Source organism: Anser cygnoides, chromosome 2, assembly GCF_040182565.1.
Source record: "Anser cygnoides isolate HZ-2024a breed goose chromosome 2, Taihu_goose_T2T_genome, whole genome shotgun sequence".
In the NCBI taxonomy this organism is placed as follows: domain Eukaryota; kingdom Metazoa; phylum Chordata; class Aves; order Anseriformes; family Anatidae; genus Anser; species Anser cygnoides.
Window position 1 is genome coordinate 127830920 of NC_089874.1, and position 15612 is coordinate 127846531.

Consider the following 15612-nt stretch of genomic DNA (forward strand, 5'->3'; position numbering starts at 1 on the left):
CATTTGTAAATGGCACCAACTAAAATCAATTTAAATGGATGCAAGTTAAATCAATAGGAGGTAAACCAAGTTAAATCTATTTGTGCCCAGATTTAAATATGGTGGTTGTTATAATTGATTTACTTGACCTGCATGCTTTTTTTGAGTGAAGCTACCTCCATAAATGGGCGAATGAGGCTGATGTTTCCCTACTTAGTTAAAGATGTCTCTAGGGAATGAATCTCTTTTTCAAAAGACTTAACCTTTGGTTAATGGAGTTTTGCTGGAATCTCAAAGTGCTTCTGGAATAAAGAGAAAGGGAATTTGGAATTATGGGCTTTGCAAAACCATGTTGCGAACCTCTCCTTTACATGAAGCACCATGAGATGTTACTTTTCATTGCCAGATTTCTCTTGAAGGCTCTTCTGACAGCAGCCTTCTTGAAGGCTTGAAGCTGCCTTTTCTAGGTGGATTATTTATTTTCCATACAGTAATGTTGAGTTTTGTAGTATGTTTTGCCATTTCTGTTCATTTTTCTTTTTCCATGTTGTTAGTCCGGGTTAGGAACCAGCCATTTGCATAACTAGAGGATAATGTGCCTTAATGATAAAATGATTGTCTCAGTGAGTCAATTAACCAGGCTTGGCATCCCTCCTGTACAATTGTAGGTTGCCTCTTTGTGGTTTCCCTTCTTTGGAAATACCATTAATGGAAATGGCGCTGATGGACCTGTTCAGTTTAAAGAAGTGAAAAACAGCTCTGTAGGCAGGACTAAGAATGAAAAAGTCAGTGACAGTAAGAATTTAAAAGTTTGAAAAAGTTGTCCTCAGTCATAACAGAAGACCGTGTGATCTGTATGTATGTTACAGAATCTGTCTTTGGCTTTCCTAGCCAGCCCTGTTGTTCCAACCTGTATTTGTAAAGACCTACTCCAAAAGAGCGTTTCACATGTTCTCGGTAGCAAATGTTTAAATTTCTTTTTCCCTTTTGCAGCTGATGAGGCCTCTCAATTGCTTGGATGAACTTTACCGACTCATAGGGTCATTTATCCGATCCAAGCGCACCGCTGCCTGTGCATACACTGCTTGCAGTGCTTCTGGAGTTGGATTGCTATCAGTTTCTTCTGAACTCTGCAACAGGCTTGGAGCTTGTCACGTCATTATGTGCAACAGCGGAGTTCACCGGTATGGCAATTTATTTTCCTCCTTTTGTTTCACTCAGTCATTCAGACATTGCAGTTTGGAGAAAGTTCTTACACTGTCTTTCCATATATGTGACTAAGTATCTAATACACTTTAAAGATCTATGATGAATTGTGGGCAGTATTTTTGCAGTGATAGGCAGAAATGAGCAGTGTGATTCTGTTTTGTGCAGTTGTGATGGATTGTTCCTTATTCAAGTCAGTAAAATACAAGGAGTCTTAATTGCTAAGGCAGAAAAAGGAATGTGTCCTAGGTGAATAACACACTGTATTAAATTCTTGATACAGACAAGAAATGCTGAAATTTGCATTTGCTTTGTATTCTGGGTAGAGCTTATTTCAAGTAAAAGATAAATGAGACAAAAGAGGTATGCTTTTCTGCAGGTGTACCATACGATAACGAGAAGTATAGAACAGCTGGTGTGATTAACACAATACCAGAAAATGAACTGGACTGTAATCAACTGAGCTTTGTTGTCATCAACTCTGAGATTTTAATAGACACACACACACATGTGTGTCTATAGATATAAATAAAGAAGGCAGTAACGTCATTATTGAGCTCACTAGTATTTAATATTTATCAAAGGCAGCAGTGTTTATATTCCAGTTGGACAGAATACAATTTTATGTACATTTCACCAAAAAAACAAAGACTGAATTGGAGAGGGGGAAAACAACAACATCAAAAACAAGTTATTACCAAAAATCTGATGCTAAATAACAACTCTCTTTATAAAATTTCCAAACTGTGGATTGCAGCTAGCAAAACGTTAAAAATATCCTCCTTGGGAGTTGCACTCCATCATCCTTGTGAGTCCCTTTCAACTAGGGATATTCTGTGATGATATGACCTATATGAATCCTCATTTGAGCAGACTTGGTTACCCATACATTGTATTAAAATGAGCATTACTTTCCCCTAATTTTATCTAATGTCTTTTCTTTAAAAGAGGCTTAGGGAAAAAAAATACATTATAGCCACAACGCAGATTATCAGGCATGAAAACCAGGAAAAGCTCTGTATACAGCCAACACAATTAAATTATATAAAAACAATGCTTGCCATTTCTCTTAGCAGAGATTGCAACAGACTGTTTGTATTACTCTTTATCATTGATACAAGCGAATGAAACATGCTGTTTACTGTACTAGGCTTTAGGCAATTGCTAAATAAGACTACTATTTAACACTAGCCAATAGATGGGAATACTGTATGGGAATACTAGACAAAGAAGATGGGAATGCTGTATGGAGTAGATTGGCATGAAGTTGTCATTTCAGAAGACTGTAAAGATAGCTTTTCTCTGGCTCTTTATCTTTGTTTAAAACAGCTTCACAAGAAGTTTTTCTGATACAGATAGTCCCTCTACATGTGTCAGAACTTCTGCTTCCTAAACTCATTTTTGCTTATAAACATTGCTCTGAGAGTGAACAAAATTTGTTGTAGGGGGGTGGGAAATCAGCCCTTTGTAAGGCACACAAAAGAAAGCAATATTAGCTCTTAAGAATGAAAAAAAAAAATCGTTAATACTTAGACTGACCTCATGTCAGTTAGTTACTATGAGTTACCATTTCCTCAAAGCCCTGTGCTTTTAAGAACAGATTCCTTATTCCCAAGTGCCCTTCAGAAGACTTCCCTTTATTGAATAAGAGAAATTTCACATGATCAGAAAAGACTTCGGGCTTGATTCTGCCATTTTGCATAAAACTGAGGAAACTTCCTCTAAGTTTTCTCTTGATTTCATGGATCAGATCCTGAACCTGCCAATAAAGTTGTGGCAAAAAAATCTTACTATTTAAGAATAAAGTCAGAGCAATTTTAATAGCCCCAATAAAGTATTAACCTGCAGTGCATGGATCACAAACCAGTCAGAATTATTTGGTGGCTGAATAACTGGTGGCATGCTTGATTTAAAAAATCAGCAATTCTTAGATGAGAAGGAATAATTCATGAGATTTCTGCTCAAAACTAGGGCTAATTCAAAGGTTAAAACTTTTAGATGTCTAGTTAAGTGTATTTAAAAAACACAAAATATTAGAAAGACAACACACATTGGATTTCAAGACACTATTACAAGCAATGGGAATGGAGTTTAAATGTTTTTACATGTGGGTCTCCATGTCAATGTTAAAGGGTTCAAGATCACCATTTACGTAAAGTAGATGTGGAAAACACTTTTCTGTAAAGCATGACTAGTTTCGCTTTACAGAAGAGCCCGTTTGAACTTTTGTACAAGATACCATTACTTCACTTGTGCAATAATACTGCCTTTGTGGCTACCATCTGTTCAGAGGAAAAAACCATCAACTCTTGACATTATCACAGACATTTTAAGATAGGCCCTCCAGGAGAGAGGAGTATATTCCATAAGATTTTATAGGTTCTCAAAGAGTTTTTGCTTTGAATTTCTAAAAGTTCTGGAGAAAGCTCATATATTTAGAGATTATTTAGATATTTTTTTTAATTATTATTTAGATATTTAGAGGGGATTCTTGTGCTTTTATTTGAAGTGATAGAAGCTGAAGAAGCTGTTTTGTCTTTTCAAGAAACAACAATTTCCTGAAGTTATTGTTGTATATACAAACAGGATGGATGGAAAGGTCTTTCCTTAGAATTTGAAATCGTATAACCACATCATGTGCTGTTTTCTCTTTCTGGTGTCCCTAGACCACATCTCTGCAGTCCAGTTCTAAATATCCTCTGCTTTTTGGCACTCTGAAATTGCCTTTGCCCAGATAGAAAGCTTGTTTTGTCTCCAACTTGCACGCATGCTGGTGAATTTTGTTCCTGAAATTTCTGCTGCTAAATTGTGCTGTGTTTTTCTGAACCTACTCCCCTTGCTGCTGCTTTGTAGAGCGAAACTCTCTTGCAGCATCATGAAATCCTGTGAGGAGGACAAAAGGAAGAATAAAAAGCTGGATGCAATCCAGTCCCATAGATACAGAAGATTCTGCCTGTTGCCTGCAGTTTGGAGGGCTTAATTCTTCTGCTTTTTGGATGGGATATTACTTAATCAGAGAAGATAATCATACTAAGTAAAGTTCTTTAAATTGTAAGTTAATTTTTTAGAGTTGATGTTACTGTATTTTAGTAAGAGAGGGTATATTTTTCTGTTTGTATTCAGCGGTATATCTGGCCTTCTGTGTTCTTATAAACTAAATCCTATGAAGTTCTTGAATGCAACCAGTTGCAGAAATCCATGTTTTGTAGGCCCAAAGAGCTCACAACTGACAGTTTTTAGCACTATGCTACAGGTATTGAATGAGTTGAAAACTGTTATTATCTACTGATACCACTAGGCAAGCAGATGTTGGAACGATGTGAATAGTGCTTGCAGGTTAACTTTGAAAGTATGTTCTTCATGTATCAGTCTTCTTGACAGCTTAAAAGTGAAGAATAATGAACTCCTAGCAAGGTTTCTTCCAAAAGAAAAAGCAAATTAAAAAATCCAACACAGCCTAATTTCTGCAGTTGGTCACTAACGAAAGAGAACCTCTGAGTCTGTGGAAGAGTTCAGGGTTCTCTGCTGGTCAGCATCTTTTGTTCCTGGGGAGTGGGAACTGAGCAAACCATTCATCTGTCAGTTTACATCATTTAATATACTTTAAACCTGAACTCCCTCACTCAATTTATCTGTCAGTTACTGAACTGATTGGAGAGCCTTTTCAGTGTTTTCTCAACTTAGGTGTCATGGATTGACAATGGGGGTTGATGTCACCCTTCCTCTCCTAACTGGAAGCAAATCCCAGAAAGCTTGAAGGGAAGTGCTGGGTAGCAGTCCTAATGCAGAAGAGGCCAAGCACTATGAAGCAGCAGCTTTGTCTGCTTTGACAGTGATTGCTGATCTCTGGATCAGCAGTTTCTTGGTTTCTGACTTGTCTGTGATCCATATTAAATTGCTTTTTACACTGCACTAGGCTAAAACAGCTTGACAGAGTTCACATGTTCATCCCTGTATCCAAGATAATACTGGAGATTTTGAATTGCTAGTGATTGCTTTGCTTTGATTTTTATTATGTCAATATGTTTACCAATTTATATGAGAGTCTGAAATCCTATATCTATTTCAGACAGCAGTTCTTTTCAAATATATTTCAATCACCAGATAAACAAGGATGAGAAAAAAATAAGTCCCTTTAACCTTCGCTGTCCAAAGTGATGTGAGTACTACAAACTCCCTTTGGTTGTCGTAAATGAACACGCCTTGTTGATCAACATCAGGAGGAGAACTCTAAATTAGTCTAAGAAATCAATAGTTTGTATTTCTGTTTTGCCTTTTTTTTGTCATCCATAATTATATTTCTGCCTGCCAGTCAAATGCCACCCCATAAACAATGCTCTGCTTTCTTTACTTGTATTCATTCTATTTGAAGTTGTAATCACCCTGCACAAATGTAGGTGATGAAAGGCACTTTTAAATTTTATTGAATCATGATGCTAGCTCCTGCTTGAGGGAGAAGAGCAGACTGTAGTGCACAGACATGCCCTAGCCTCTTTCCATGCCAAAATGAAATTAGGTGCAGCAGCTGCAGAAGCCTACTCAGGGACCATAGGCCTTACAGGCTCAAAGAAATCATTTAAAGCATCCAAATGAAACAAATCCCAAGCTTGTTTAAAATTTTTGCATTTCCTGAAGGATTGAGAGAAGTCTTTTATAATCTTGATGAACCCCCAGAAAAAAATCACTGTCTTATTTTCTTTTCTGAATTTTAATTTCCCCTCCAGAAAGTCTCTCCTTAGCGTTGCCATCCTTCAAGCGGTGGGGTTCTGGCTGGCAGGCACTCAGCTGAATGATGAGGCAGGTTTTGCCAAGGGTTGATTATGCTGTCTCCTGCAGCTGACACAGATCCCAAAATCCAGCTAAACTGGCTCCATCTTCCACACAGTGAAGCAGAGTAACACCATAAGCTGTCCATTGTGGCCAGCTGCCTTTTTTTTGAATCAGATAAAACAAGGTGAAAAATAGGAACCCTGACTTTATATTGTAGACATTCTATGATAAGAATTCTTCCTTTTAGATTATTTCAGATTATTATTATTTTATTTTTTTTTTAAGTAGGAATTTAGTTCTGAGCTCAACGAGTCTGTTCCAGGAAAAAAAAAATCTACTTGAAGTTTTGCAGATGTAAGTCCTGAGCTCCACAGTAAGAAAGATTTCTGAGGTCAATAGGACTATTCTTAGGGGTCTGTCAGCATGAGCTGAGGAACTAATTCTTGCTTCTCTCCATCTTTTGCTTTTAGTCCTGCTAACTTTCCATTGAGGGAAGATTTTTTTTTTTAATTGCAGTTTTATTATGTCTGTCTGCAATTAGTGTATGTTTGCGATACCTTGTCTACTGAAGCATAAATAAAATTTCTGTTTTCCTAAAATTGTTTAAGGTAGTAGAGTATTTCCTTCTGTGCTGGTTAATATTTGCAAACCGCTCATGTAATCAATATGCAAAAATTTGTCTTGAGATAGTACAAACAAGACATATAGCACAAATAAATTGTTTCTACAGTGATAATCATCTTATTTTGATCCGTATGTGCCTTTCATAGGCAACCTTATATGTTTTTGCTTTGTTCATCTCTAATATGTATGTGAAGGACTATAGTTATGGGTTCACTTACGTATTTTAAATTCTGTTTAAAATGCAATCTGAAAATGCAGAGAAATGCAATGAGACAGATAGATGGATCTAACTTGTTACTAATATGGATTTCAATATGTTCTTTTTTCTTTTTGGGTTCCTTGTAATGTTATGGACCAGGATAGACAGTTAACAACAGAGCTGAAACACAACTCGATCACCTTGCTATGTAGAAGCATCCTCTTGCTCTCTTGCTCTTCAGTTCCTGCAGTATTGCTTTACCTGCAATCCAGGTCTTTTGGGACAATCTCATTCTTCCATACAAAAACTGCTATGTTACAGCAAAAGTTGAACAAATTGTCTAGAACAATCTAACATTAAAAACTTAAACAAAATCATTCAAATTATTATTATTATTTTAAGTCTGAGGTGGAAGAGTTAACTGAATAACCCAGAATCTTACAAGACAAGAAGTAAATTCCAGTTTCCCAGCAAACTGGTTTTCATTTGTCTTTAGTTTTTTTTTTGAATTATCACTAAGAATAAGCAACTGAAAGGCATGGGATACTTTGAATCTTTTGGAAATGCTGTTCTTTCATCAAACAAAAACATAATTAATGGTATAATTGACCTCTTGCAACATTTCCACTTGATTAAAGGTAGCAAGACCTTAGATGAAGAGTGTTTCTGAAAAGATGTTCTGTGTAGCTTTTTAAATCTGACAGATGTATGGTGAAAAGAAGTGCTTTTTTCATTATTATTCAGAAAGCTCTCTATCTTAGAAAAGGTAGAACAGTCTCATTTTACTCCTGGAAATGTACTGGAAGATAGTGATCTCCCAAATAAACTACAGAAAAAGTCATCATTACTTACTGCATGTTTCATGCTTCAGGATTAAGACTAATGTTGAATTTAATAAACCTGATTAAAACTATTATTTGTAAACTACAAAAGAAGCCATTAACCAAGATTAGGTCTAAAATATGGCTGATGTATACTTACCTCCCAGGACTGATTCCTTGGCTTAAGTCCGTGTGGTCTACTTCAGCAAGTCAGGACTTTGTTGATGGCTTGTGTTTGAAAATACCTGTTAGAGCTGGTTTTGATTATCCTCTTGTGGTATGGTCAATGTATGCCCAACAAAGGAGTTGGGATATATTTATTCTGAGGTTTGCACAACTGCTTAATCACAATGGTGCCTCTCGTGAAGGAACCTTGTGCATGCTGATGCTTAATAGCTAAGAGGCAGACATCCCTTTAATTATGAACTGTTCATTTCTTTTTGGCATAGTAGTATTTTCCGCAGACAGTCACTCTTTGAAGCATTGTTAATTATTACTGAGCCATCATAAAGGAATAAATATATTTCACATACAGGGTAATGTCTTGCTGTATGTTGGCAGAATATCAGAAGTTTTGGACAAACCTTCATTGGATGCGCTCAATCCAAGCCTGATTTTGGAGTAGTGATCTATCCACACTGGGAACATCTCAGCTTCATTATAAGGTTCATAAAGGGCCTGAACATAAGTCCTGAACTCCAGTAAAGTTTTATTGTAATTGTAAATTGCAATATTGTAGTTTATTGTACAGAACTTCATGCACATTTTATCTTTAATGCCTGGTGGCTGGCCGAACTTTCCTCTCCCTGTGAGGAAAAACAAAAATTATGTCCAGTAGAGTTTCAGTGTATGGGCATAGAAAATGAAAACTTCTAATTTTGCCTGCATAGAGTCATAGTCCCACAATAACACCAGTTTAGAAATTGTAAGAGTCTTCAGGTAGACATATCTACAGATTTTATGCTTATGCTCAGGATTATCAGTAATTTCCCTTCCTTTTTAGTTTATCATGGTCTATTTCCTTCTTTGGGTTCCTCATCAAAATTAGTATACATTACCCAGCCATCATTAGTAATTATAGAGAATCATCCCTAAAATAATAGCTGCTCTATAAGCATTAATTTAAATGATAGCGGAAACAAGTCCATACTTAATAGTGTAACTGGCTTAAAAGGTAGTCAAATGTGGGTATAATTAGCTTATGATGTATAGAAAGAAAATTAATTAGAAGTATAACAATGACATTAAATTACATGTTGAGTAGGAGCTTTAAATTTTAATTAGACTAAGCATACACGCATCCTTTTCATTTATATATTTTTTTTCTGTTCACATAGCCAGAGCATAATTCATTTTGACATCTCTGCGGTAACTGATGTGGTAACTACCAAACCAGTTCATTTTACCTCATCTTTTCTGTTTAGGGCATTTTTCTGAGAGATGCTCTGATGCACCTTTGGATGTGGGATGGCTGGAATCCTAATTGAAACCTGGGAATGAATTGAATGATTTAGATTCTTTTCACTCTGGTAACATAGATATACACTTTGCTTGGTGGCAGCTCTGTAGGTAGTGTACGTGAACTCAGAGTATTTTTCCTTTCAGGTGACATTAAATAAGCTGTCATGAAATAATCCATTTCTCGGAAATTTTATGTTTTCCTCTTTTACAACTCAGTTTTTCAGTGTATGTTTATACAGTAGATTTGCTTTTGTAAAAAATCACATCCCATAAACAACCAACAACAACAACAACAACAAAAAAAAGAAAAAAAAAAAGGGAAGAAAACCACACCAAAACCACAAATGAATTCTGCTGGGGACTATTGGTGATAGAAAATGATTTAACCTCTTTTATTCAGGATGGTCTGATACAGAAGATACTTAAAAGTTTGTATGCAATCTTCAAATCAGTATTACCATGACTGATGGGAGACAGGAGATAGCAGGCAGTGACTGGGAGCAGCTGCAGCCCCTTTTGTTCTCCCTTGGAAACCAAATGGGTGGAATGAGGAATTCTCAGCCCAGTTGTACTGGAAAAGCCAAATGCCTTTGCTGTGATGCTGCTGTGATCTGTCAAGGCAGGGAATTTGTGATTCTGACTGACATGAATTCTGAGATAATGAATTTGGGTCTTCTGTTTTTTTCTGACATAAAAGAAGGGATAGGAGGAAAAGAGAGGGAGTAAAAACAGATTTTGATTTGTTTACAGTGTAAATAGATATGGATTTGGAATTTTTGCTTCCTGTAACAGAATGTTAGGAGAGCATTGGAAGGGGTTACTTTTCTTTTTTTTTTTTTTTTTTTTCCCCCCTGATATTTTCCTTGTTTGGTTTGTCTGGGCTGAGAGCATCCAAATGACCAGATACTTTTGATGGTCAGAAATGCTTCCAGATTGCTTTGTAAACTTTAATGCCATCTGCTTATTAGCTCTCAAAATGGGGGAGAAGGGTGAATTACTGTATATTGCATGTATTTGCTGATAGTCCTTGATATTGAACCTTGCTCAGACTACCAGGACAGTCTTATCATATGAGGAATTCCCAAAATTTTTCATAAAATTGTACAAGTTGTATTGGTTTAAATTTACATTTGGTTAATCTCTGTGTGCTTGGCAGTCTTATTCCTGAGGTAATTCCAGTTATGACTTTTCCATCTTACCATCTGATGTTTTGTGTGTGGATTAGTTTCTTCTACAGCTGGTTTCCAGAACAGTTTGATTTGTGATAACGAATATGTAGCGACTCAAAAACTATACTTAAACAGCTGGGAGGAAGCACCAGCATGTAAATGTTCGCCTACTCATGAGTCAGTTCAGCATAACACCGTGGAAAGGTTTATGATCAGTTTTATAGGAGGACAATGTTTTATTGATTTGCTTTACAACCAAAACAAAGCTATTTCAGTGTTGTTTTTGTTGTATTTAGAAAGTAGTATACTTATGTCATAACTACAGGACAAAAGCCATATACGATCATTTTTATTTAAATTCTGGTATTAGGGCTGCCATTCCTCAGACCTTTTAAATGCTTCAAGAGAAACAAAATTTATCAATCTCTAATGAAATATTATAATTAAATGAAATCGTGCCACTGGTCTTATTTTAACATTCTTAAAGTATGTTAAAATCTTTTAAAAGAAACAGTGGATGTATATAACCAGCATTACTGTAGGATTTAACCTTGAATATAAAATCTTTTATTAAAGAGGTGTGCTAATAGTTAACATCATCATTGCTGTCATCTTAAGTGTCTTCACTACTAATTTCTAATAACATGTTAATAATGTTATCCTTAGAACTATTATTTTTGTGCCTTGAGGTGAGCTCTTCAATGTTTGGCAATAACTACAGTATAATCTTGAAACAAACAGACTATCAGAGTAGCCTATTAAAGAAATCTTAATTACACTAGTTTACTCTGTCCATGTTTCTTCCACTTTGGTCTTTGCACACTTGGCAACCTTATTTCTGAATTGTGGTTGGCATTGTCAAAATACAGGTGGCTCAATATCCATGGTCAGTGGCCATTTCTTCAGGTTTTGGATAGGGAACAGTTTGGCAGTCTTTTCCAATTACAAGGCTAGTGTTTGTGTCTAATTCTTCAAGCTGACCTTCATTTACAGTGTTCCTTTGTTAGTTTTGATTCATGCACGGAGAATATGATTTTTCTGTTCTTTCAGTCTTTTGGGTTCCAGGAAGATGGGATTTATAGGAAAGTTGGCAATAACTGGTTGGTTGAAAGCTGTACTTTGAGCCCATTAACCTCCATTACACCTACAGAGAGGCTTTTGCCTGGCATAGATTACATCTGTCAAATTAGATTTCAGCTACTTTTGCTTTTTCCAGTTGTAAATAGGACAAAGCTTCCTTTGCAGTCTGTTCTTGAATGTTAGATGTTTCAGATTTTGGTGCTGTAAGTATAATGAGCATGTACTTCTTCATTTATGCAATACTTAACCTTTCAAAGACAAGATGAAAACATGACATGGAGAATTTCTAGTCTAATGTTTAACTGTTATGCACCTTAATCAAACATATAACAGAAAAGATCAATAGACTTTTGCTCCAAGTTAACTTTGGGGTCAGTGTATACAAGAAACCAGGGAATAAAAATGATTGCATTACCAAAGAAACTCATTTAGCTTACATGTTTTTAACAAAAGGCTGTTAATAAAGATCAAATTTAATATCTTTTGCACTAACCACTGTGAAACTTTTTACAGTCCATAAATTTGCTTATCGGTATTTAAAACATGTCAGGATGGTGGATTTTTTTTTTTTCAGTAGGAAAATAAGTGCAGACACATTTTTCCTCCTACAGATCTTCTGCTCAGCAAAATGAATGTTTGATTGAAACATATTGTCTGTTCTGTGTGCATAATATAAGCTATGCAGAATCTTTTGGTCAGGATTTTGCCAAAAGGCTGCTCAGAAGTATGTTTGAACCATGTGTCTTAGTTTTTATTATTTGAACTTGAAGTATGCAGCTTTTATCAGGTTCTGCTGAGGCGGGATCATTTTCTATGCACCTCCTATTTCTGCTCAAAGGGATTTGATTCTTGTTGTTTGGCTGTGAACAGAAAAATCATCAGGCTGCTTAGTGGTACAGAACGCAGCCACTCTCACCACTTTGGTGGTAGCAGCCCTCAGACGTGTTGTGCTTTTCACAAAGTACCTGACTGTTCCTACTCAGTGTTGTTGCCTTTATCTCGAAGTCTTCTATAGCTTTGGTCTTGATTGTGTTAGAAACTGCCTATCCTTCCTTGTTCTCACCATGACAACTGAAGGCAGTTGGCATGTCCAAAGTGACTTTCCCTACTCCTTCTTGTCTGCTGTAATGACAGGTTTTCCTACAGCAAAGATCTTTGGCTCCGAAAGTTTCCTGGTTGCTCTGACAAAGCAATTACAGCCTTTTCATTACGATGTGGTAGCAGGAGAGGTTTTTGTCCTCAAGTGTTTACTTGAAAAAGATGGCAAAGTAGGAGAGGACAATTTATTTGAAGGAATTCCTTTCTTTTATTTTCTGAAAGTGTAAATATCTCTTTATTTGAACTGCACTGTAATGATGTGCCATGAGAATACCCAAGCTCAGTTCATGGCAACAGATCAGGACCCTGGCACCAAAGCTGGGGTCTGCAGTGGAGGCTGAGAAAAATTCTGTGGGAGTCACCTGGAAGGGGATTTCTGCAATTACAAATTTTTCTTCTGTTTGGGTTGCCACTCTATCATGTGCTTGCCAAGCCATAGTTAGCATTGTGGGATTTTTTTATTTTATTTTTTTAATAAACAAAAAATGCAAATGCCTTTGGTTGAAACTCAGCAGTAACATTATGCTCAAAATCTTTGCATTTAAGAAACTTTTTGCGTCCAGGCTAATACTTGCAAGGTTTGGAGAGTTTGGGGGTACTAGGGGGCAGGTCTACTGTGTATTCTTTTTATTTATAACTTCTTAAAAAAGAAACATACTCTTAAAGCATGTTAGTGTATGGCAATTATTTCCAGGGTACTATTGCTAGCAAACGGCTGACCTCAGTCTTCTGTTGCAGCTGCACCCTGAGCGTTACCCTGGAGCAGGCGATCATTCTGGCCCGGAGCCATGGGCTCCCACCTCGCTATATCATGCAAGCTACAGATGTCATGCGTAAACAGGTGAGGCACTCTCTGTGGGTAATATCTTGCTGTTCCCTAGCAATCCTTGACCAAACAATTAAAACCCCCAGTCTTATCATTATGTTACTGTCTGTGTGAGTTTTCTTAGCTTGGTATTTTTGCTGTGTTTTGATTTTGTTTTATTCTCTTCTTTTAATGTTGACTCAAAGGTTTTTTGTTTGTTTGTTTTTTCATGATGGAACAGGCTGTTTTCAACCAGATGCTTGCTTTCTGTGCATGTGTAAATGGTTCATAATTTTTACAGGGTTGTGATTTTACTGAATGTTTTGGTATAGTAACTGGTATGGTATTGTCTTCAGAGTAGTCTGAGAATCTTTATTTTAATAATTATCATCCATAAAAATAACTTAAGACCATTAACTGTTGTTAATAAGAAACGAATGACTTGTACCGAATGAAGGGGAAGGGCAGGATGTAAGTGGAAAATAAATACTGTGGTTCTTAACTTTGCAGGCAAGGTTCCCGAGGGCATTGTGCTTGTTTCAAATTGTGTATTTCATGTTTGTCATAAGAGAATATTAGGATTTAGAGGCTGTTGTGAACGGATAACCAACTCAACATGAGCTCTTAGTGCAAAGGTATGACCAAAAAATGCTGGATTTAAAGGAAATATCAACTGCAAATGGGAAATACACTCTACCCTGTAATGGAACAACTCCTAGAATATCTTGTTATCAGATAAATGCTTTCAAAAGCATGATTGGAGTCTTGGAAAGAGTTCAGAGGAGGAGCATGAACGGTCCAGAGGTTATTAGACAAGCCTTATGAAGTGAAGATTAAAGAGCTCAACCTATTCAGTTGATCAAAGAGAGGTTGAGTGGGTGGGGGCTTAATCAGTATGTGTGCATGTGGAACATATATCTCAGCCTGTGGTAACTTTCAACTGTATGACAAAGGCATAACAAGACAGAGGATGCAGAAGTCAAAGAGAGACAAATTCAACCTTGAATTAAAAGAAAGAAAAAAAAAAGATTAATTGCTCCGATACTAAATTATCACACATAAAACAAGACTCATTATTTCAGGCTTTTAATTTGTATTTAGTTTCATTATTTTCATAAGTTCTGCTATATATTCTGTGCAGAAATCACAGTTTAGTAATGGAAATGATTAAGCAACTGTATGGTATTTGTAACTCACCATAGATAGAAGAATATGTATTCCTGGCCACACCTTCGGTTTGTTAAAGCAATCATGTAGATATTTCTATATTAGTTGAGATATAAATCTCAAGCCATAGATTTTTGATCTTATATGTAAGATCTGCTGCCTAACGTGGGTACATCTGAATAATTAGACACATTCCTGTTTGTATCTGGCTTTCACTTTATTTAGTGCATAAAGTAAGTTTCTGAAGTGAATAAATACCCTCAAGGTTCTTGAGCCATGTAGGTCTGTTAGGAATTGTACCTTTAACTTGACATTAAAAGAAGCTAACGCTGTACAAGGATAAACTTGCATTTGTATGTTGATATGTTTACCCCTGAAGTTCTAGACAAAAGGCAGGTTTGGGTATTTTGCAATGAAAGAACGTGGACGTAGAGTTGTGATTATGTCTGCCTGTGTTCTGTCAAACAGCACATTTTCAATATACAGTTCTAGAAAGTTTTCAGAAATGCTGATTCATTTGTGGGTATTCTGCGGTCTCAAATGAAAATGGAAGACAAAATTTAAGCAACTTGCTAGTGGTTCAGACCTGCTATAACTGTACTAAGACTTGCTCAAAAAGAGATGTAGAAAAAAGCCTGTAGTGGGCCTACATTCTCTGAAGTAAAACAGCAGGTGATCAATAGCTGTTAAAGATACCAATATCTCAATACCACCCACGGACACTGTAAAAGTCTGCTGGTATATCGAGCCAGACTTCGTTCACACATCCTTCCTCTTGCAGGAAACTGCTATGGCATTTAATAGAGTAATAATCTTTTGTTGTAATTTTAAATCAGTCTTGGAGGTCTGTAGTAGAAATATAACCCTCCATTAAATTCTAAATGTTTTGGAGTAATTCCAACAGCACTCCATTGTGTTTTCTAGAAACCTTTTCTGGATTTAATGTTTAAAGCATCTGTAGGATTTAGCTGTCAGGAGCGTAATGCAGGCCATAAAACTTGGAGGTGGAAAAAAGAAACAACAAAAAAAAACTTCTTGGGGTTTGTTGTGGAACATCTAGGTAAAGACAATAAATGCATCTTTCCCCTGTCTTAATGTGTGTGTATATATGTATGAACGGCTTTTGATATTCCGTTTACAGCCTGATTTTTTATTCCACAAAAAAAAAAAAAAAAGAGACTAACCAGAGGGGTGTGCAAATGAAAGGACATCTATTCCATCTGGTATTCTGGA

General features: G+C 36.4%; 1 protein-coding gene across 1 annotated transcript in view; it reads left to right on the forward strand.

The window, feature by feature from the left end:
• Nucleotides 1-15612, forward strand: part of PREX2 (phosphatidylinositol-3,4,5-trisphosphate dependent Rac exchange factor 2) — a 176295-nt gene that overhangs the window by 147415 nt on the left and 13268 nt on the right. The window contains exons 38-39 of the mRNA XM_048077003.2: nt 973-1163; nt 13146-13248. Of these exons, the coding sequence (XP_047932960.2) occupies nt 973-1163; nt 13146-13248 (294 nt within the window). The remainder of the gene's footprint in view (nt 1-972; nt 1164-13145; nt 13249-15612) is intronic.